This window comes from Colletotrichum jinshuiense, chromosome 5, assembly GCF_051148585.1.
Source record: "Colletotrichum jinshuiense chromosome 5, complete sequence".
Classification (NCBI taxonomy): domain Eukaryota; kingdom Fungi; phylum Ascomycota; class Sordariomycetes; order Glomerellales; family Glomerellaceae; genus Colletotrichum; species Colletotrichum jinshuiense.
Window position 1 is genome coordinate 1,790,232 of NC_139312.1, and position 21,435 is coordinate 1,811,666.

At 53.0% G+C, this 21,435-nt stretch overlaps 6 protein-coding genes across 6 annotated transcripts; 3 read left to right on the forward strand and 3 right to left on the reverse strand.

The window, feature by feature from the left end:
• Positions 1-868: 868 nt before the first annotated feature.
• EsH8_V_000457 (uncharacterized protein) lies at positions 869-2,854 on the reverse strand (the record flags this gene model as incomplete). Its single annotated transcript, XM_083272973.1, has 1 exon — positions 869-2,854. One exon carries the CDS (start codon positions 2,852-2,854, stop codon positions 869-871), a length of 1,986 nt encoding a protein of 661 aa, XP_083125688.1.
• A 1,005-nt stretch (positions 2,855-3,859) lies between these two features.
• EsH8_V_000458 (uncharacterized protein) lies at positions 3,860-5,316 on the reverse strand (the record flags this gene model as incomplete). The annotated part of the gene is made up of 2 exons (XM_083272974.1): positions 3,860-4,896; positions 4,959-5,316. 2 exons carry the CDS (start codon positions 5,314-5,316, stop codon positions 3,860-3,862), a joined length of 1,395 nt encoding a protein of 464 aa, XP_083125689.1.
• Positions 5,317-6,694: 1,378 nt separating this feature from the next.
• EsH8_V_000459 (uncharacterized protein) lies at positions 6,695-7,235 on the forward strand (the record flags this gene model as incomplete). The annotated part of the gene is made up of 3 exons (XM_083272975.1): positions 6,695-6,806; positions 6,867-6,991; positions 7,068-7,235. The coding sequence occupies 3 exons, from the start codon at positions 6,695-6,697 to the stop codon at positions 7,233-7,235; spliced, it is 405 nt and encodes a 134-aa protein (XP_083125690.1).
• A 271-nt stretch (positions 7,236-7,506) lies between these two features.
• On the reverse strand, positions 7,507-10,341 carry EsH8_V_000460 (U4/U6-U5 snRNP complex subunit PRP6; the record flags this gene model as incomplete). The annotated part of the gene is made up of 2 exons (XM_083272976.1): positions 7,507-7,653; positions 7,711-10,341. 2 exons carry the CDS (start codon positions 10,339-10,341, stop codon positions 7,507-7,509), a joined length of 2,778 nt encoding a protein of 925 aa, XP_083125691.1.
• A 395-nt stretch (positions 10,342-10,736) lies between these two features.
• EsH8_V_000461 (S-adenosyl-L-methionine-dependent methyltransferase) lies at positions 10,737-12,402 on the forward strand (the record flags this gene model as incomplete). Its single annotated transcript, XM_083272977.1, has 10 exons — positions 10,737-10,832; positions 10,885-10,941; positions 10,998-11,135; positions 11,191-11,250; positions 11,361-11,408; positions 11,460-11,627; positions 11,685-11,813; positions 11,866-11,900; positions 11,954-11,993; positions 12,046-12,402. 10 exons carry the CDS (start codon positions 10,737-10,739, stop codon positions 12,400-12,402), a joined length of 1,128 nt encoding a protein of 375 aa, XP_083125692.1.
• A 6,105-nt stretch (positions 12,403-18,507) lies between these two features.
• Positions 18,508-21,249, forward strand: EsH8_V_000462 (vacuolar segregation subunit 7-domain-containing protein; the record flags this gene model as incomplete). Its single annotated transcript, XM_083272978.1, has 2 exons — positions 18,508-19,657; positions 19,817-21,249. 2 exons carry the CDS (start codon positions 18,508-18,510, stop codon positions 21,247-21,249), a joined length of 2,583 nt encoding a protein of 860 aa, XP_083125693.1.
• Between the last annotated feature and the right edge of the window lie 186 nt (positions 21,250-21,435).

Genomic DNA, 21,435 nt, shown 5'->3' on the forward strand with positions numbered 1-21,435 from the left:
GATGTGGCGTGGGACGTGCATGCTGGCTCGGAAAGGATCGGATTACAAGGATCCATATGACTAAGAGGGCACGAGAGACTTTATACGGCTTGGTTGGGATGGATGACTGAATGTTTCCTGTTGTTTTCTTCATCATGTTGGGTGTCCGGGCCGTCGTCGGACTTGTTACAAGGGAGGGAAGCAGTCACGGCAGCTGAAGGGAGGGCTGGCCATAAATTAAGAGAGGCAAAGACTCACCTGTGCGTGCTGTAACCGGTAGCCTTCTTGGGCATACCGTTTGACACGCCTTCCTCATGAATTCATTTGCATAAACCATCTACAACTTCACCGTCATTTGAAATCTTGCCAGGCCTATGATGTCTACATGTTCATGCCTTTCAACCCAAAAAGGTTTTACTGGTCGCTTTGTGGTGGAAGTACAGCTTTGATGCCCTCGGCCGCCTAGACCACGGTCAAATACCGGTTTACTATTTTCTACAGGCCAAACAAAATACGAGAGATTGCGCCGCAGGTCACCACAGGAGCAAGTAAGGATCGTAAGCGGTATCTGCTTCATACACCATCAAAGAAGCGCGTGGCAGGACCGATATATGTTAATTTATAGTGCGTCATTCATTCATTCAACTCTGCGGCCGTTAGTCAGATACTCGAAACACTTCATAGAAACTGACTGAAGCTGTCGGCGGTCAACTCTTGGTCTACCCGTTTGATCAAGTCAGAAAGTCGTTGGTACAGATTCATGGGTATTTTCTAGTTAACAGATGGTGTTGTACATGTTGTCTTCTATACGGTTGTCCAACCAACCCCCACCCCTCTCTCTCCGGACGCCTACAGAGGCGGCTTCTGGTGCTTGAAAGGTGTGTGGATTCTAAACCTGGGCCGCGGCGGACCGAGAGTCTTCGTCGGGCGACACATCGTTTTTCAAACGGTGACACTCCGTGGGAGCGAGATGGGTGACCGTCATATCTAACTGAACTCGCTCAAGGCACTCTGAGTCGGTCTTCCAAATTTTCCGCTGGAGAACCAGAGGTATGCCGGGGACAGTAATCTTTTGCAAAACTGGGGTGTCGGCGGCGGCTTGGGATGATTCCTGCCTCTGCTGCTTGGCTTTCTTGACAGTTTGGTTGATCTTGTTGTCAACTTCCCATGCCTGGTCCAGAAGCCGGTGGAGCGGCGTCTCGGGGCGCCAGCCTTCGTGACGTTTAAATAAAAGAGTGGCAATTCGGGCACCATTCCGCGGCGGCGGGATCATGTCTAGCTGATGGAAGGAAGGCAGAGCAGGTGGCTCGGCGGCGTTCGTAGTGTTTGACATGATATCCTTATGATTTGATTGTCCTCCGTCAGTACGCATCAAATTGGAGACGCGGCTACGCATGTGCCAGGTCGTCTTGCCCTCAAGGCAGGCGAACCACCAGACGAGGCCCATCATGTTGGGTTTACGAAGCCTAAAAGCCAGAGCGAACAACTCATGATACGACTGCTCATTTAATGAGATATTGTGCTGGTGCGCCCTTTGCAGGACAGCCGTGGCCAGGGCCAGATTGCGCTGGGTTCGTGCATGGTAGAGGACGGTGTTGAGTGTTAGAGTGGTGGGGAAAGTGGAGGATGACTCGGCCATGATATCGAAGAGATCGCGGCAGGATGCCAAGTTGCCCAAACGCCCAAGTTCGTTCATGATTTTGTTCATGGCGGATCTAGAAACCCAGTTCCTGCCATATTTGGCGTCTTGGCTTTGGAAGAACTCACGAATGCCGGGCCAGTTTTCTCGCAGTTGGTGAACGTCGTAAACGATGAGTTCCTTGGCGACAAGACGGATGGCGCTGGGATCCAAGAGCATGCCGAGTGAGTGCATGATTTGGACAATGTGGCGACGAACCTGCTCATTTTCCATGAGTTGAAGGAACAGCGCCCAGGTCTGAACGTTCGGCAGGCAGCCATGCCGGGCCATCAACTTCAGCAAAGTGTCAAAGTTGTGTAGATCCTTGACCTTAACAGGCCCCTCCAAAAGGATATTGAAGACGCCAGTATCCATCGGAAACGCCAACTTTTCCTTTATGTTGAATAGATCGCGGGCATGATTACGGTAGGAATGCCCACGCGACTCCATGAACTGCAACGCCTTTTTAAAAGCGCGAACCGAGTAAGCCTTGGTTGCAGCTGGGTCTTCGAAGGCAGCGTGGAGAAGAGCAAGGGCTGCGCCATCTGCTGCAACCCCTGAGCCGTAGAATTCAGACTTAAGGCGCGAAGGAAGTCTTGCGTTCGTGATGGCCGTGATGTAAGCCATGAATGTCTGAGGCGTCCATTTCTGTGGTTTCTGAATCTCCTCGTATCGGTGTTTGAATGTGTATTCAGGCGTATAGGCAGGGCGTTGGTCCTCTATGGAACCATTCCACACTGTCTCGTCTCTATTTGAGGCCGGCTCTTCCGCATCGGTTCCGGAGACTTTACTGCCGATGGCTCCTTCGATGCTTATCTTGCTGCCAACCTGAACCGCAAGCTGAGAAACCTCTCCACTTGCGTGCTCCAGAGCCTCTTCATCACCTGAGAGTAGCAAGTACACGCCATCTCGGGTTGTCGTTTTGGTTTGATCCTTTGGCCAGTGAAGCTCGATTTGACATCTTGTCTTCTGCTGTATATCCCAAATAGTATGGTCGACTTCGTGCAGCAATTTATCCGCAAGCTCTGTTTCAATCGAGATCTTGCGTGCATGAACTTGCCACGGTCCCCTTAGCGGCCGAGTCCACAATCGTAGAACTTCCAAGATAGCGCGCCAGTTGGTGAGTGGTTCGTTCTTGAACTGTCGGATGACATCAAGCCGCAGCTGCCTCGATACACTCTGGTAGGATCGCTGCATACTTGTCTGTGTCTCACGCCTGGCCTTGTACTGTACGGCTTGCGCAACTAGCACAGAATCCTGTTGTCCAGGTGCGACGTTCTTTTCCGTCTTCTTCGATCGTCTGAGTTTGCTATCGCTTGCGTCCTTAACCATTGCATCGACTTGTATGTTTCTTAAACGCAAAGTATGGTTTATTTCCCCCATAGTCGAGATTCCTCTTTTACGCATGAACGGCTGTACGTCGCTGGTTGCAGATCGGACGTTCGTGGGTGTAGGTATTTCGCTTGATGGTGGCGGCTGCGGTATATTCGTTCGTGTCTCGAGAGCCCGATCGACACACTCGGCTCTCCCATCCTCGTCGGTCCGTCTTCCTAGGGGAAGGCTCACGGCATCGGCCGCCGACTGTTTGTCTGCCTCCTTCGCAATATCATCGTGTCTTGCTCTGTCGGCTGTGCTCTCTGGCTTCGTCCCAGTGTGTAACGGGATAGCCTTAACACGGCTGTGCTTGGCAGCATCTGAGGCTGCGTGCATCCATTGACGAGAGAGCGACAGTTGAGCCGAAGGCGCCCGAGACCATCTTCGAGGACCCCTGGGAATCAGAGAGATCCCAGAGACGCCAATGCGGTGGGATCGGGCTCTCCATGGTAGCGTGATTCCCAGGGACATTGGCTATGAATGGCCCATATTGTGTGCTGGGCTCGCAATTTGTTTTGCATCTGAAATGTCGGGATCACATTGACTGCTGTGAGCGACGTCGCAGGCTAGCTAGGAGAAATTTCCACTTCGCGCCGATTGATCCCGGCCCCGTCCACCCAATGTCCCCCACCCCTGCTTGCTGCGACTTTCCGCACAAGTTGACAGTACCAGGTACAGTGAGTGCACTACATGGTGTATTGAACAGTGCAATCATAATTTGCCGAAAAGAAGAAGACTGTTCGTTCAGGTAATTACATGGAACGACTAATAAGTTTGTATATATGAATCCGGGTATACAAGAAACGAATGGTCCACTCTGCGTCCTCACTACTTCTTGGGCGAACCAGGCAAGGCACCTGAATTCGCATGCGCCGGACCGCTCTGATCAACGCCCTGCCAGCTCTTATTCCAGCCTTCGGTTTCTTCAACGGCGTGCTTGACCTCGCCGTTCTCCGCAAGGCCCTTGACATCGCTCCAATATGACAGTCTCTTTACTTCCTCGTCGGCGTGCTTGATTGCAGCGCCAAGGTGTTTCTTTCTGTCCTCAGCGTTGCCCAGCTCGTCCTGCTTCCCGTTCGCGGCGACCGCATCATCATAGATCTGTGTCAAGCGGCTCAGTAGCAGTCTTCTTGAAGCCTGGAACACAAATATGCCCATAATGTCGTGCATCTCATCCTGCAAGTGCTCGAGGTTGTCCTTGGCGTGTGCCAGGTAGTTCTCGACTGCTTCAATCTTTTCCCGATCGATTCGTGAAGCTCGGAGAACTGCCATGAGCGTCCAAACGTCTTCTATGTCGGGTTTCTCCTCCGCCATACTTGTTTGCATGCTGGCCTTGCTGATGCTTTCTCGACGGCTACCCGCCACGCTAGAGGAGCGGCTATGATTAGCAGGCGTGACGGTAAAATAATCCGAGTTCAGCATATGCGGATCTTCCGAGACGTCCTCGGGCTTCTTCTTGACTCGCTTTCGGACCCATGCTCTCCTGCGAACGAAGGAATTCCACCACCTTGGGCCATGCCAGGAGAATTTCTTGGCAAACATGAACGAGTACTCCCATCCAAACTCGTCCATCTCAACGCCTTCTTCCCGATGTACTCTCCAATCGGGCCATGCCCACTCCCATGACGGATCAGGGACTTGTGCTGTCTTCGTTGTCGTAGGGCTTGTCTTGTGAAACTGGTTCGTCCATGGCGAGGGGTCAAGGTTGCCTAGGGCCTTTCCAGAAAAAAGGGCAATGCCGCAACATATACAGCCTCTCTCGTTCTCCCACAACACATCGATGGCGGTCTCTCGTTCCGCCGTTGCTGGTCTTGCTTTTTGATTGCTGTTACGTGCGGGTATTGGGGCCTCGTGCGGCGTAGGCTCTACGTCGGAACATGCTATTAGGACTTATCCCAACCCTGGACCGGACAGTTCAAATGCTTACCTTCGACTTCAATTGAAGGCGCGGTGGCCGTTGTAATTCGAGGTTCTAGTGTCGACGCCGACCTTTGATTGGTGGTCTTCGGCTGCAGTGTCTGTTCTTGCTCTATCGATTGCCGAGACCTGGTGTCCTGATGGACATTACAGTCTGTATCGTGGGCCTCGTCTAGACTTGCGCCATGAATCCCATCGTGGTCTTCATCCCGAAGTAATCGTGACCCGGTCGATGTGCGGGGAGCTTCGCCAGGAGTCTCAATACTAGAGGACGCAATGCGGTCATCGTGATTAACTAGACTGATCTCATGGTCGTAGTCACTGTCTTTCAAGCCAGTTACCCGACGGGAACTTCGAAATGATGGCATGTCTACGGATCGCAGACTCGCATGCTGCACGTCAGAAGGCCACCGTCCCAATACAGCCTCGAGATCCAACACCGGAGTAAAGGCGATACCCTGGAGGTAAAAGGAGGCGTGAGTGGGGAAGAATAAGCCAGACCAAGCTTGATCTTGCTTCGCAGAGGTGGCAGTGACGCTGTCGTCCTGGAATGTTAGGACACAGACAGGATCTGAGTTACTAGCACATTGTGCCGGGCCCACTGCTCGATGGAAGTTTCTTCGAGCGCCTCTTCGGAGGGTGAAAAAGGATGACTGGACCGAAGAAGGAGAGTGAAGAATAGATGAGCTTGTGCAATCGATCACTCGGCTGATCGGAAATTCAGGGAAGTCAATAGCAACTTCGCGTTCGGACCTAGCGTGAGCTGGACCACCTTCGCGTCGGAGTGACCAACTGGCGACACTGAGCAAGGCTAGTACGATGCAAGTAGGGAATAAAGCTAACGTTGGTTGGAAGGCCTGGGCCAGAGCTGAACACCAACTGGCTGAGGCACTCCACAGGCCACAGAACAGGAGGTGTCGATTCCTCAGGTCCCTCGATGATGTAATGACACAGCTTCCTCAATGCCCATCGGACCCCCTTGTCGTCAGCTTACGTGCCAAAGAGGTGAGCCCAGACAGGTGCTATTGCGCCAGTGGCACATTAGAGCAGCCCCTGCCACAAACGATATAGTTCAACCGCCATGTCAAATCAGCCGAAAGAAATCAGGCATTGGGCGGTTATAGAACATAATCCCCATAAACCATGACAGCTTAATTCTCAGAACTATGGTGGGTGAGTTGACGCTGGAGTCCAGTGGATGTCGCTTGCACCTTGAATGTTTGTTCATTGAAGTAAATGTACTCTCACGATACCTCTGGTTCTACACAGCCCGGCAGGAGGTTGGAGTACCAGGTGCGTCTCTTCTGGAGCGTCTGGACTGTGCACGCTATGGTTCCGGATCAAGTGGAGTGAGTACTCGGCCAGGAGCGGCTAGGGGGAAGCTACCTTTTAGTCCCCGCATTTATGCCGCTCTACGTCATGTTGCCCTCACACCATCATGGCTGGAAACTAGAGCTTCGTAGCTTGACTTGTTCCTTGCCTAGGCGATGGCAGGCTGGTATGATGCACCAGTAAGGGGAGAGGAGCAGCCGCACATAATGAGGCAATACCTGCAACGCCCTTGATTTGGCAGTACTAATAGATCGTGCCATCCTTCTCTTACCTGTGACAGAAGATACTCTTCCCTCGTTACTTCCTACCTTCAATCAATCAAAGTCCACCATCTTGACGACAACCTATCCAACTACAGTTCAAGCTATACACAGCATCATCTCGTTACACATCAAACCACACAAGACAACCACAATGTCTAAGTCCAAGGCGCCCGTCTTCTTCGGCCTCACTGCCGCCGGCGGCATTGGTTACTACCTCTACAGCGCTGGCGGCAACCCCAAGGCCGCCGAGAAGAAGTTTGAGAGTATGCCCGTCACTCTCTTTTTGCGATCTCGAAACTTAATGCTAACCACTGCGATACCAGGCGATATCCACAAGGCTTCAGCAGAGGTCAAGTCGCATCTCCCCGGCCGTACTGTCGACGCCCAAAACAAAGGTGCCCAGGTCGGCGCCAAGCTGGACGAGGCTGGCGCCAAGTTGGATTCTGCTGTATGCTCACACCAATCATTGGAGAAGAAGAGAGAGAAAAAAATAATAAAATGATATAAACTGACCGTCCCAATAGGTTGCTGAGGCAGACAAGAAATTCTCTGCTACGAAGAGCAATGTTGAGGCATATGCCAAGGATGCAAAGGCTGAGGCTTTGAAAAAGGTTGACGAGTTCGACAAGAAGGTCGAGGACGGCGCCGCCAAGGCCAAGAGCGGTATTTCGAGCTGGTTCGGCGGAAAATGAGTGTCAGAATACGACGGGTAATTGTTTCTTCTTTTTTTTTCATGGATCAATGACGACATGGAGCATCGGCTGCGTTTTTAGCTCAGGGTTAGGAGGAGTCTTATGACGAGAATCAATTGTAATACCATCGACTCACTTTCGCCGCCTATAAGTCTTGTCTTGCGTGACCTCTATTGGTATCCCGTACTTGCGCCTGATGACAGTTGGGGCCATCTCATCTACACCCCGATGCGTCATATTGATTGTTTAGTACACATAAAGTTACATATTCTCATTTCTCCAAGCTTCCCGCCACCATTACCAAGATTTCCTCGGTTCCTTTCCTAGCGTTCGCGGGTTGTTTGGCAATAGCCTGCCAGTACTCGCCATGGCGAGGTTCGTTCAGAACGCACTTGTTAACAACATCCGCTCGTTTCTCCTGAGAACCAGTTAGTTCACGACAACAAAACTTCAAGTTGGTAATATGGCCACTCACGTCAGTGCCATGCTGGAGTAGGAACTTGTAATACCAAGCCCAGGTGTCGCCGTTGTCGCTGTCCAGCACCAGCGCTTTTTCGAACCAGTTTTGAGCCTTTTCAAGCTTGCGTTCGCCCCAGAAGATGCGGGCCACAGCCACGAAGAGGATCGGGTCGTTGTCCACTTTCTTGATTGCCTCCAATGAACGCGGTTTTCTCTGGGTACGCGGCTCCAAATGCCAAATTTGTTCACTCCACAAGAGGCCACTCTTGGGCACTTCTTGAAGCGCCTTGGCCATGAGCGACTTAGCCTGGTTGAGGTTGCCCGCGCGCCGCTCGATGCGGACGGACTCGCACCATAACTCTGGTGATTTAGGGATGGCAAGCCGAGCCCGATCGAGAACACTGCGAGCCTTGACGACAAGGCCTGCGTTCTCTTCTAGGCGGGAGTAGAGGAGCCATAAGGGAACAGATTTGGGCACCGCCTTGACACCTGTGCTGTATGCCTCGCGGGCCTGGCCGACCCTCCCCAGGTCTTCATATATTTGACCCTTAAGCATCCATAGCTTGGCCGTGGCCGGGAAGTATTGCAAAGCGCGCTGAGCAAGGTCCAACGCTGCCTCGCTATTACCCAGCACCCTTTCGAATACCACACTCTTCATCCACACACGATCCGTAGGTGCCTGGTCCCGAGCTTCCTCCAAAAGTTTGCGTGCGCGCTCGGTTTCTCCATTCTCCGCTTCGAGTTTGACGGCAGCAAGCCAAATGTCTTCGTTATCTGGGTTCGATTTGAAGGCTCTCGCAAGCACCAGCCTGGCGTTGTCGACTTCTCCAGCTTGCCATTTTTCCTTGGCCAGCATCATCCACAACACCTCGCTCTTGGGGCATGCCTCGACGGCCTTCTCCAGAACCTGAGCGAGAGACTCCTTCGTTCCGTGGTTTCTCTCCAAGTCGGCAGCAGCCAGCCATAACGTTCTGCTGTTTACAAAGACCCGTAGTGCGTAAGAATAGATCGCACGTGCCGTCTCGTACATGCCGCGGTTGATACTGCTCCTTGCATCCTCCATCCAGGTGTCCTTACGGTCGTCATCTTCATCCAGACCGTACCCCAGTGTTTCTCTGATGATATTTCCACATGTGATGATAGCGCCTTCGTCCTCGCACTTCTCGGCTTCGGCAATCCACTCCTCGCGCTTGGGCATGGCAGATTCCTTGACCAGAACTGCTACGGCACGCTTCATGACATTCACCTTGCTTCCCTCACCAAGCTGCTCTTGCAACCGAGCTGCAGCAATCCAAATCTCATACGATGTGGGGACTGCTTTTCGTGCCCTGTTGAGGACCTTCTGGGCGTTTTCAGGGCTCTCCAGTCTTGCCAAAGCCAACCACAGATCGACGGACAGGGGTATCAGCTCTGTTGCCTTGGCTAGCAGCAATCGAGCATCTTCCGGATCTTCTTCAAGGTTGACCGCCTCTTTCCAGAGGGCCTCAGATTCGGGTATATGATCCAAGGCAAGTCTGATGACTCTCTTCTTCGCCCTGGGCTCATTTTCGAGTCTCATCGCCTCGACCCAGAGGCGAACAGATCGATCGTTCTTCTTGATGGCATCTGCTGCAATGATCTTCGCATTCTTGCCTTCATTGAGTCGAATATTCTCTAACCAGACGTCCTCACTCTTTGGGCAGTGTGTACATCCACGTGCAATCACATTGCGCGCAGCAACTGTCTTGCCCGCCAGTTCCTCTAGTCGCGCTGCCGCGATCCAACCAGGCGCATTGTTTGGGTTGGTCTTGATTACCGACGTCAGAAGCTCGCGCACACGGTTGATGTCGCCAACCTGGGCTTGGGCCTCGTTGAGAGAACTCTTATTCAAGCTGGTGATATAGCCCTTGGGGTCGATACTCGTTGCACTGCCAGCAACCGATTCGCTGCCGTCCTGGGACGCTTGTTCGAGTCTAGACTTGAGAACCTTGTCTCTCGCAGCTCCAATTTTGGCAAAGTTCGTCATCGTACCGTCCGCCGCTTCTGAGCTTGACGCAGCACCGTCTTCTGAGACAGTACTGCCTAGCTCTGACGAGTCCCTCGCAGCAGCAAGAACGCTGTCGGGCACGGCGTAAAACCGTTGACGCAAAGTTTGTTTGCTCCTACGATTCTTTCCTGTCAAATCACCAACCTCGGGGAGATTTGCCCATTCATCGTCCGTGACTGTCGATAATGCTCTCTTGAGATCGGCGAATTGCTGCTGGATCTTGGGGTTCTTGCGTTCGTATTCCTCTCGCTCGGCTTTTTCGCGCGCTTCTCGTTGTTTCTGTCGCCTCCTCGCCATCTTCTCGTCTACTTCTTTCCATATCCTATCGGCTTCCTCGTCATCCTTGTCGTATACGCCGCCAGCGAACAGGCCAACTTCGTTATCGGGGTCCTTAAATCGGTCATCGTCGTCATTATCGTCGGCGTCTGGCTTCTTGCCATCGGTTCCTAGGCCTAGTTGTGCTGCGCGTTTTGCAACGGCCTCCTTGATCTGGTCCTCTGTAGGTCCCTCGCGAGCAGGACCCAGATCTGACCGCGTTGTGAAGCCGGTGGCACCTCTGCCAAGACCAGCAACGTAGTTTGTGGGGGCCGGCTGGCTCAAGAAATCGCGGCGGCCAGACATTTTGTCGAGCGCGCTGTGCTTCTGGAGTTCGCGCAAAGTTTGGAATAATGCGCACGGAGAAGGAAGGTTTTGTTGGTAGAAATATCCAGAATCCGGGAGTAGGCTGCAGCTGCATAGGAGCTGGGAGATGCGCAAGGCTGAAGTGGTACTAAGATTTTTGATATGTGGAATCCCTGTCACCACGGCTCTTTAGTGGGGTCAGGTCCACTAAAATTTCCAAAAGGCTGCCCCTCCATATTCACCGCAGACTTCGACATCGCGAAGTTTTCGAGGTCCTGTTCGCTGTTGACATCAATTGCCACCAAAACCTGTTGCAGACGCTTGAGGAAAATTATCATCTTCCCGAATCAGTACCATATCTGCTACCGAAATAAATACTGCGACGTGCAAACAAGATGGGCAAAGCCAACGCCGCGAAGCGGAATGCCGCCTCCTCAGCGAGCCCCTACTCTCGACCTTCGCAAAAGACCAACAATGTGTTCAAGTTCAACGTATGCCAGAACTCATTACTGATTTTTAACGATTTACTAACTTTGTACATAGACGAACGTCGGTCAACATATCCTGAAAAACCCCGGTGTGGCGGATGCGATCGTACACGTACGTTTTGGAGTCCTGTGTCGAATGCAGTGCGAGTACTAAGCATGCCCTTACAGAAAGCCGAGTTGAAGCCGACGGATACCGTTCTCGAAATTGGTCCCGGAACTGGCAACCTGACTGTGCGGATATTGGAGAAGTCAAAGAAACTTATCGCGATCGAATTCGACCCTCGAATGGCGGCTGAAGTCACAAAGGTTGGATTTTACGCGGACGAAGGCAATTCTCAGGGGCTGACAGGGTCGTAAATAGCGTGTGCAAGGAACCCCAGAACAGCGCAAGCTCGAAGTCATGCTTGGAGATGCCATCAAGGTCAGCTTGTCCCAGATCTTCAAACTGAGCCCTTTGGCCACAGGCCGTAGTTTCACGCATTTAATGGCGTTGGGTTTATGGAGAAGACTCCTGCTGACGGTGGTCTCCAGGTCGAATGGGTTCCGTTTGACGTCCTTATCTCGAACACTCCCTACCAGGCAAGTTCTTCGAAGTGCCAATGCAGGCGCATATATCTAACTCGTTGTTAGATCTCATCCCCCCTGGTATTCAAGATGCTTGCAATGCCCAAGCCACCTCGGCAAGCAATTCTCATGTTCCAGCTCGAGTTCGGCCAAAGATTAGTGGCCAAGCCTGGTGACAAGTTATATGGAAGATTGAGCGTGAACGCCAACTTCTGGGCGACATGCTCCAACGTGGTGAGTAAAGGACACTCACATGTTAGTCTCTTTCTATTTACTGATATCCCTCGATAGATGAAGGTTTCGAAGGCAAACTTCAGGCCGCCGCCGCAAGTCGATTCTTGCGTTGTGCGCATTGTACCCAAGCAGGGAGCTGAGCGTCCCACCATCAGCTTTGAGGAGTTTGACGGTCTTCTCCGTATTGTGAGTAATCACGCGGCTTCATACATAATACTCTTGTTAATAAATACGATAGTGCTTCAATCGCAAGAACAGGACTATGCGAGCAAGGTAAGATTGCTTGAGTATGCTACCAACTATGACAACACTAATGACGGGACCAGTTGGCTCGGCACGAAGGAAGTCCTCCAAATGCTTGAGAAGGTAAGTCAAAGATCACTCCGTAGAAACAGCCATGGGCTCACAAGGACATCAGAACTACCGAACATGGGCAGCCATGAACAATGTCCCCCTTGATGATTCCCTTGTGGAGGATGACGAAGACGATGCCATGGAAATGGATGACGACGCGGGTGCCGGCGGTGACGATGATGCCGAGCCTATGGATGATGACACTCCCGAATTCTTTAAAGAACTCGGTGCCGCCAGCAATGCGCCCGAGAAGACCAAGAGCAAGCGTAAGAAAACAAAGGTCGCAGCGCTCGTCCGGGCCAAGATCGAGCGCGCCCTCGTGAGCACTGACTTGTTGGAGAAGCGGGCGCGGGCGTGCGATGAGACGGATTTCCTGAAATTGCTGTCCGCCCTTAATTCAGAGGGCATCCACTTCGCTTGATTTCGTATTTTAGGTCACTAGAGCTGGATGTGGGCGGCATTTACGGCCTGGCGTTCTGGGCGTACAAAAACAAGATGGGGATATCAGGTTGCGGATACAAAATGTTGCTCTAGGGCTGTACTTTCAGATTCAATGAAGCTGCGTTGCCGGTCGCCTATGCACCCTTTCATCTGCGTTGGGTTCTTTTGGTGATTATTTATGTCTCCCTTGAGGGCCGAGGCTATACCTCTTTTTCGGCTGCCAACTAGTTTGGCAGCATTTCCTTGAAGGACAGCGATGCAACCGCCCAGTATGGAATCGCACCCTCAATAGAAAGGCATCGAAGCAGAAAAAGGTATCAATCTCGTCGCTTATTCTTCAATGATGTTTGCATACCCTCACAATAACGGCGACAACCAGCAGATCCGACGTATTCACCATCACCAGCCTTTCACAACAACAATAAAAGGCCTTGCCACCAACTCTCCTCGCTGAGGCGGAACCTAGGCGCGCGTGGTCACACCCCCCCGAAAAGAGACCTACAAGCTTGGCCATTCCACCCGAGAGGGAAGTGGGCAGAGTCAAAGTGTCATGATGAGGTGCCTTACAAACCAGAGCAACATACTGCATGCCGGCTGTACCTCACTATCTTGTGTTGTAAAGCAGGCTGGCAATCGTTGGAAATATGCGCCTCCCCACCCCACAGCGAGATGGTGGCTCTGTGCATGCAGTTCCCTTATTGAGAATTGACAGATTATCCAACATCCCGCCCACCGCCCACTGCGCCTTACAAAAGGTACTCTGACCATAAGCAGAAGGGTGCCTACCCGCGTGGGCTTTCCGCCAGCGCATCGCGACGAGACGAACAAGGCCCGTCCCATCAGACAGGCGCTTCCAGGAGGGCGGGTTAACTTTGGATCGATGTGGGTTGCTAGATGTGCCTCGTCTGTCTGCCAACCTGTCGAGAGGTGGCACGTCATGTCCATGTCGTCCATACCCTTGACTGCCCCGACCTATTGACTCTCGGGTTCCTGCGCAGATGATCAACGCCCAGCGACAGCGCTGACACGAGGGGCGGTGGAAAGACTTCCATATCACGCGCGGGCGGAAAGCATACTATGTACAGACGTGGGAGGTTTGACGTGGTGTGTTGTGTGTGGGGGTAAGGGAGGGTACATCACCGAGCCAAGGGCAGACAAGAAACAACGGGAAATACATTTTGTCACCCGGGGGTTCTTTTTCATTGTGACAGCGCCTGATTTCCTCTTGCGCCTTGGACTGCAGATGGTGGTATGCCGGGCTGAGAATTCCCGTTGGGAAAGTACTCACCACTTTAGCACCGTCGCACGGGAGTGTGAGACCTGCCTACTGAGCCAGCAAATCCACCCAGCCGGTCAATTCTCCCAGTGCCCAGGAAGGGTATTGTAATGACACAGCGACGTCAGACGTACCTCTTCCTACGCCGACTGAGCCACACTTGTGGTATTCCTTTCCTTCTGCGTACGGAGAGGGTTCCATATGCAGTGTATGATTAAGCCGACAGACCGAGCGTCACCTTGAGTTGAGTGGATTTGTCGCACAGAGTCAGCTGTCAGATCAACCGTTCATCGGATTTCGTTGCCTAGCACGGCCGGTGAACGCCTCGGTCTGGATAGAAAACGGGACCTGTCACCCTCGAGGGAGCCACCACGGCCCATCATACGACGGGGTCAAGCTCCGAGACTAGACACGGATAGGGATAGGCGTCGACGAGGAGGGCATCAGGAACGTTCTTTTCTGAAATTGACAGGTCCTCTTCTAGCACGACCGTCGCTGTAAAGGACAGAAAAACTACGAGTGGAATGGGCAGATTCGTCAAAACAACTCGGTAACATCCCAGTGCGCCTTTCTGGGCGGGTTCACCTGCCCCGGGCACAAATAGTCGAGGGAAATGGATGACGACTGATTGTCCGCCGCAGTCTCGCAAATGCCTCCAGCAAGGTAGGCCGGTGCCATCAGGATAGCGTCTGGGAAGCGCAGGTAATTGCCTCGTGGGCGGGTGGGTTTACTGTGACGTTTGGTCGGGGGGCCGGGGCTGGTGGCGCCTACCCCCCTCCTCTTTCTTCGCTTTGGGATATGTCTTGGGATTTCCAGAACTTTGAATGACACCCCCTAATAAGAGCTCATCTTTGGGTGCACACGGGTATGCAGGCCAGTCGCGTGCTTGCCACGTCGTCCACTTGGCCGTCTGTGAGAGGCCCGAAAAAGACCGGCGTTAAGAAGTTTGAGACGACCTTGGTCGGTTGACTTGCAACTGTTTACATACAAGGCATGGGCTTGTTGGCAGGCCGAGACTAAATAAACGAGGGCATGCGGTGTCGTCAATAGACACTTGCACTCTAACTCGTACATCTCGTCTTGGGGGCAAAGGACTGGAGTTGATTATGCTCGTTTCTCTATCTGCGGGTGTTAGAACTTTTGGAGATAACAACAAGATGGCCGACGAGGTGCCGAATCGCGAGACCAAGGGGTCCAAATAGTAAGAGTCATCTGGAGGATGAACGGACCCTCAACAAGACAAGGTATGACTACGAGGGGCTCGACTGAGTGTCTTCGTAAGGATCCCAACTCGTGACCGTTGGAGGGTCAAGCTTCCGGTTGCGGCCGGCGCCACGATCCATGGTTCGTCGTCAGGGTGGAAGATTGTAGGTTGTGCCTGAGTTGACCAGGGCAGACGTCTCGGAAACAGGAGTATGTCCGTTAATTAGGGCTCAGGTCCCGGCGCCCATGCAATTGTACCGGGAGTGTGCGAAGCATTCAGGCTGCATTGCGTCTGTGGCAGATCACATTGCCGACGGGGCAAATGATTGCAGTTTGTCTTGCGACTCTCTTTCATTGTGATGTGTTCCTGCTGGCCTACTTCTTCGGGCTGGGCAGGTTTGGGTAGCGAGATGGCTGCAATCAAAGAGTCTCGCCGTACTCCCCTGAATCCCATTTCGCGCGCCATGGTATCCGAGATTTGAAAATAGTACAGTTTGAAGCAGGAAATGCGCCAAATTGCAGGTCGCAGTACCAGTCCCTGGGTAGAGCACTTGTCGGACATGGCCCTGAAAACCATACCCATAGCAGCGTTGATATCGTATCAGATGGAAGAATCGAGAAGCAATTGTGGCAGTAAGCGATGGCGATATTACCAAGATACTTGGAGCCCATGTTCCTCTCTCTCACTGTCTCTCACCTTCTCTCGGGACAGGGGAGAGAAGCATAGGAAGAAGGCTCGACTTCTCATTGGAAGAGCGGCGTCCCGAGGTCCCAGGAAAGCCGACCCCAAACAGCGGTGATGGCGGCGGGGGAATCGGTGACAGGCCGCCGGTGCAACAGAACAAAAGGAAACTGAAAGTTAAGGAAAAAGAAAGCAAGGTGGATTCCTGAATGGGGATCAGCTGCGCTGTGTGTCCTGGTTTTGCCTTACCTGGGCCGGGGGGGGGGAGGGGGCCCCCAAAAAGTCGCATCCAGAAAAATTCCAGATTGAGTATGAGTGAGTTTGGGCGTGGGACTTGGGCTGCATCCAATCCCCGCTCCCATCCATAGCCCAGCGAGGACGAATCAACCCTGGAGAAAAGCATCCGGGAAAGAGTTGCGGTCTGAGGCATCCCGCGTAGTTTCAGGGCTTTTGCCGGGCATGGGTCTCTCCTTCAGGCTTCATCATTCGGCCCAAGACGCAGGGTGGAAAGTACAGTTCTGCCATACGTCCGGTGCTGCAAGGTATCCATGTACTCATGTACCTCGTACCTACTAGGACGTCGGGACTCCTCCCCCGCCTGGTCCATGGTTAGCCTGAAGGTACGTACCCTGGACGGTAGCCCGGACACGGCAGAACCTAGCAAACTCTGAGGTTAGCAATGGTGAGGTGTTGACGTTGCGTTGTGAGGCGTGCCTGGCCTAAGGTGGATACTGATGGACCTGTCAACTCCCCTCTTTTTCTTTTGCCCTCCTCTGTCTGTGTTCCCTTCTCTCACCGGGCCCTCCGCCTTTTCGCCTTTGTGACGCTACCTATGCTGGGACCTGCAGCAAGTCGGGTCCATTCCTCGCGTTGGCTGCTGAAGGAACTCGTCCGCGGTGCCGACCCCTCTCTGGAGCTCCGGTTTTTCTGCTCAGCGGAGAGGTGAAAGGAATAGCCAAGGGTGCCGTCGACTGTGACCCGTCAACGAAGCCCCGTCACCGTCGCCCGGTAGGACTGGAGGATAATAACAAGTCGAGCCGAGCACATGGCTTGAGTCCCTCGCCCACAGAATACCAGAAGGCAGAATCGGGTGAGGGTGAGCTTTGTTGCTGACTTGTACCGATGGGTCCTAGAACGAAGCTTCTGATTGCTGCGGACTGTCAGGAACGCTTCCGCGGTGCCTTGAGCACCAAGCTCCCAGACCTGTCCATGTCTTCGTCCCCAAAGAGGCACCGAAAGAGAGCAGAAACATTTTATGCCAGGATATGGCCAGGAGACAAGAGGCAGAAAAAAAATTCGTGCGAAAAAAAAAAAGGATAACAGAAGACAGGAACGGAGAGGAAAAGACGACGGTCGCCCTTCCAGCCCTTCCAGTCCTAAGTCGGTTTCTTCCTTTTGGGATTTTAAACCTTTTTTTCTTCTGGTTTATTGGTTCTTAGTTCTTGCTTTGTTTGATTCGTTTGTACCTTACTCATAGACTTATTTTATACCCTACCCTTCGGGTGTCAATTGCTGTACGTTCTCGGAACGTTTCTTTGTCGCCTTGCCCTGACATTTCAGGGCAAGGTGCTTCACACCGGACCTGTCAGGATCATTGTTTGCTTCCAACCCGTGTCGTTCCTTTGGAAAGCACCCCCCTGTGCCGTGGTCGGTTGGATGGCTTGAATGAGGTGTCTACGATGGATGGGGGTGGTACTTGTATTACATGCCTACTGCATAGTACGTTGCCCTGCAAGCGAGAAGTGGCAGTACAGAGCACTTGCATAGCAGGGCAAATATAAATAGTGTATCCAAAACAACCCGGACGTGATTGGGGAAAAAAAATCAGCTTCTGCTCGCCTCAGTGACGATAGTAAACATCTAAGCATCGCCTCCAGAAGTAAGCATCGCCTCCAGAAGAGAGCATCGAAATACGCATAGGATAGGGAGGCCCGTGGTGGAAGGTATCCGCAGGTACCTCGCTCAAGGTCGTTTTCCAGGTGCGCAGGTGCCCAGGTACCTGGTCTCTTCCCGACCTTCCACCGGTCACCGGGGATATCAATGTGCATGGATCTCCTTCGGATGGCAATGTACCTGGCGGTACGTACCACAAGTACTTCGGCCGATGTACCTCCTCCCCTGCAAACAAGGCACTGCCTTCCGGGGCAGGTGCTTTTCATTTTGGGGCGCTGAGGTCTCTGAGACTCGCTGAGCAGGTCGTAGTGTTGTCGTCACACGCTAAAGCCCGCTCCTTACCGACCGGACCATCCCAGCATAGGCATACCTACCTCTCCTGCCATTGCTCGTCGCCCAGCTGCCGGCACCAATTACCAGCCAACGCCAGCACCAGCGCCGGTGCCAGCGCACCCAGCATTTTGGCTTTGCACTGACTGCTTTACTGACCTCATTCCCGTCTGGTCTCCCACAACCACCACCGTCTTCGTCTTCGTCCTTTACATCAGACACACACACTCACACACACACACACACATACACACATCCGTTTGACTTACACCACCACTCTTCATCCCCCCCAAATCCCCTCATTTGAAGCTTCTTACTCTTCATTGTCGAGCCATATTTTCCGACCAAATACTTTCCTGTGACTTACTTCCACGCCTCTGTCCCTATCAAATAGAGCCACGGCAGTCAGCCCGCCAGCAGCTCAGCATTTGTCGACCACGAACCTGAACACGATCGCGCATTCGCTTTGCCTCCCTCCCCAGAGCAGTACAGCAGCATACATAGCGACATTTCAAGATTCCCATTAGAATCGCAGCCTTCCACCCAGAAGCCATCGCATCCTATGTCGCATTGTCGAGCATCATGATAGGCCTGGTTCCGAATTACGACTGCCGGCTCCCGAGTTAATACCCACATTCGATTGGTATGAGGACTAGACGAGGCTCCATTCCCTTTGCTGTCTCACTTGAAAATCCTCGGCCATGGAAAAGACATCCAGCACCACGAACGGGTCCTCTGACGCAAGCCAGTCACGATTAGAATACGCAGAGACGTCCATCGCTACTCCCTCCCACACCACCACCGAACCCCAACCGCACTCCAAGCAATCCTCGGCAACCACATCCCAAAGCCCATCGCCATTCAACTCCCGAGATACCTCGCCCTCTCGGCAGCCCGCAAAACCCACCACCACGCCAAAGTCATCGTCGACCCCCGGGCTGAGGTCGCGCAAAAGCAGCCAGCAGGACTTGACAGCAGTTCGAACGCCTAGGTCTAACACCAGCATACCAGGCCCGCCGGCGTCATCTAGGACTCTGTCTGCTGCCACGACTCCCACACTCCTCCCGAATTCGCAAGAATCCTTTCTTAAATCCATCAATCCTCAGAAGGCGTCTCTCAACACCGAGCTAGCTCAAACAAGAGATAGCCCTCGCTGGCCTGTATCGCCTCGCCTGCGCTCCCCCCCTCCACAACTCAACAAGCCTCAAATCCCGCCGCCAGCGCGTCGAAGCGAGCAAGATACCCCGAGAATAAATCTGACGAGAGCCTCTCCCTCTCCCCAACCAGAACCCCTCCCTTCCATGTCAGAGAGCGAAACAGACGATTCGCAACTTCCATCTGGTGTGCGAACTCCTGTAACCGCAAACGGGTCGACTTTGGAAACCGTGCAGGAAGTGAGCTTGCCGAATTCCCCAGGACAGATGGATTCCACATTGGAAAAGGTCAATGAGAAGCTGGCCCATGAGGCAGCTGCCAGCGCCGATGGCATTAACCATCCAGATAACCGGACGATTCGACTCAGTAGAGGCGCTCTTCAGCCAACGGAAGGCGCAGGCGACAATGGGACAATAAGAGTACGATCCCAAAGCTCTGCTCCTGCCCCAATGGTGACGCGACAGTCTAGTGTGCTGTCGAATAAGCAAGGCAAAAGCAAAGCAGCCGGAGAAGGATCCTCCCTTATAGTCGAAACAGAAACAGTGTCGTCCATTCCCCAGGTGGCACTGGCCCCCGCCTCCAAGTTGGAAGCTAGTAACGGCACACTCAAGGCCAAACCAAGCACAGAGACGATTAGACCAAAGAAAGACAAGAAAAGGACCAGTCGGAAGCAACCGACCGTCAACCCTGGCAACGGTAAGACTCCATTTTATCTCTGCATCTTACTTTCAGAATGCAACATCGGTAGAGTCGGCGATCAGTGTCGGCAGTAGCCCTCAAAGCCTAGAATTTACTTATGGGCGTTCATTTGCAGTTTAACCCTTTGTGAGAAGTTTACTAACGAGCATCATCTAGCATCCTCCAAAGCAGATATATTTGAGGCCAAAGTGGCCAGCGCTGTCGACGAGGCGAACACCTCCGACTCGGAAGAGACCTTCGTCTACGACTCTAACCCCCCTGATGTAGGAGATAGGCGTCGATTCCATTCTCGAACGCCTAGCGCTACTTCCATGGTTAGCCAAGCCGACAGGCCCGGCGGCATGGGCATGCGTTCAATCCATGAAGCTCTGCAAGGCGGTGCAGCGGCTGTTGGGTTGAAGAAGAGTATGAAATTCGTCAACACTTTCAACAGTAACGGTGCAGAGAGCCTAGGCGTCGACGAAGACGGGAAAGGCAGCGGTAGGAGTGTTGGGCCTGGTTCAGGCAGAGGCACGACTAGGCATCATCACCACAACCATTTTGGACGCTGGGGACGACAGCCTGGGAACTCGCATCCCTCACTCTTTGATAACGAATCATTATTCCCGAATGCCGCACGATCCAAGCTCGTGGGCAACAGCTCGAGGCACTCGTCTGGCCCTCCTAGTCCTAGGGTCGCGAGTTCTACTCGAGGCGGCCCTCACGCCGTTGGGAAACGTTCCTCGATTCAGATGGCTCGCTACGATGCCGACGATACGACGACGACCGGTGCTGACGATGAACGGACCCCACTCCTCACGTCTACAGTCCGGTCTTCGCGGAGGAGTCGGCGTAATCCCGCAAGCCTGCGAAACCTAGAGTCGCAGTCGTTCAGGCAGCAGCCGTCTTATCTGAACCGTTTTGCCGCCTGCTTGGTGGTGACCATGATGCTGCTGCTGGTCATTACCGGTGCCATCGGGTTCATGTTCGCCACATCACAGCCTCTCACGGACATAGAGCTCGTATCCATCAAGAATGTCTTGGCGAGTGATCCGGAACTGATGTTCGATCTGACGGTCAAAGCTCACAACCCCAACATTGTGGTGGTTTCAATTGATCAGGCGAATCTTGAGATTTTTGCTAAATCACCTCACGCGGGAACAGACTTTGACTGGTGGAAACGGCCGCATGACGGGAATGGAGTCGGCCAGGAGGATCCGGATATGAATATTCAGGACGATCCTCCTGATGACCCCCCAGATGAAGACACAGCGCCAAATATGCGTCTCGGTACCATCACCGATTTCGACAGCCCGCTATCCTTCGAAGGATCCTTCTTCAACAAGGGCATGTCAGCATCAACAGGTACTATGCGGCTTCATCTCCCAGGCAATCATTCTGCTGGCGGCTCTGAACGCTGGGGACGGATTATCCAAGACGAATTTGATCTGATCATCAAAGGCGTCGTTCGTTATTCTTTACCTTTGAGCCAGCGGGTGCGAAGTGCGCCAATCTCGGGAAGGGCGACGGTCAAGCCTAACTCTGCCAACGATCCATCACTTCGACCGAACATGACTCTGCCCGGGGAAGTACCGGGCTTGGAGCCTTAGGATGTCTCCACAGGCGGTCGACACATTCGAATATTTCCTTTGTCAATTTGAGCTGTATATTGAGCGTGCATGGCATGGCATAGCATTTCAAGGGAAAAGCGGCGTTGAGCGGGATTACCAGCAACAAGCGCTTTGGAAGAAAGACAGACAAAAGCGACGTGTACATATTTCCGTTCGTTGAGAGCG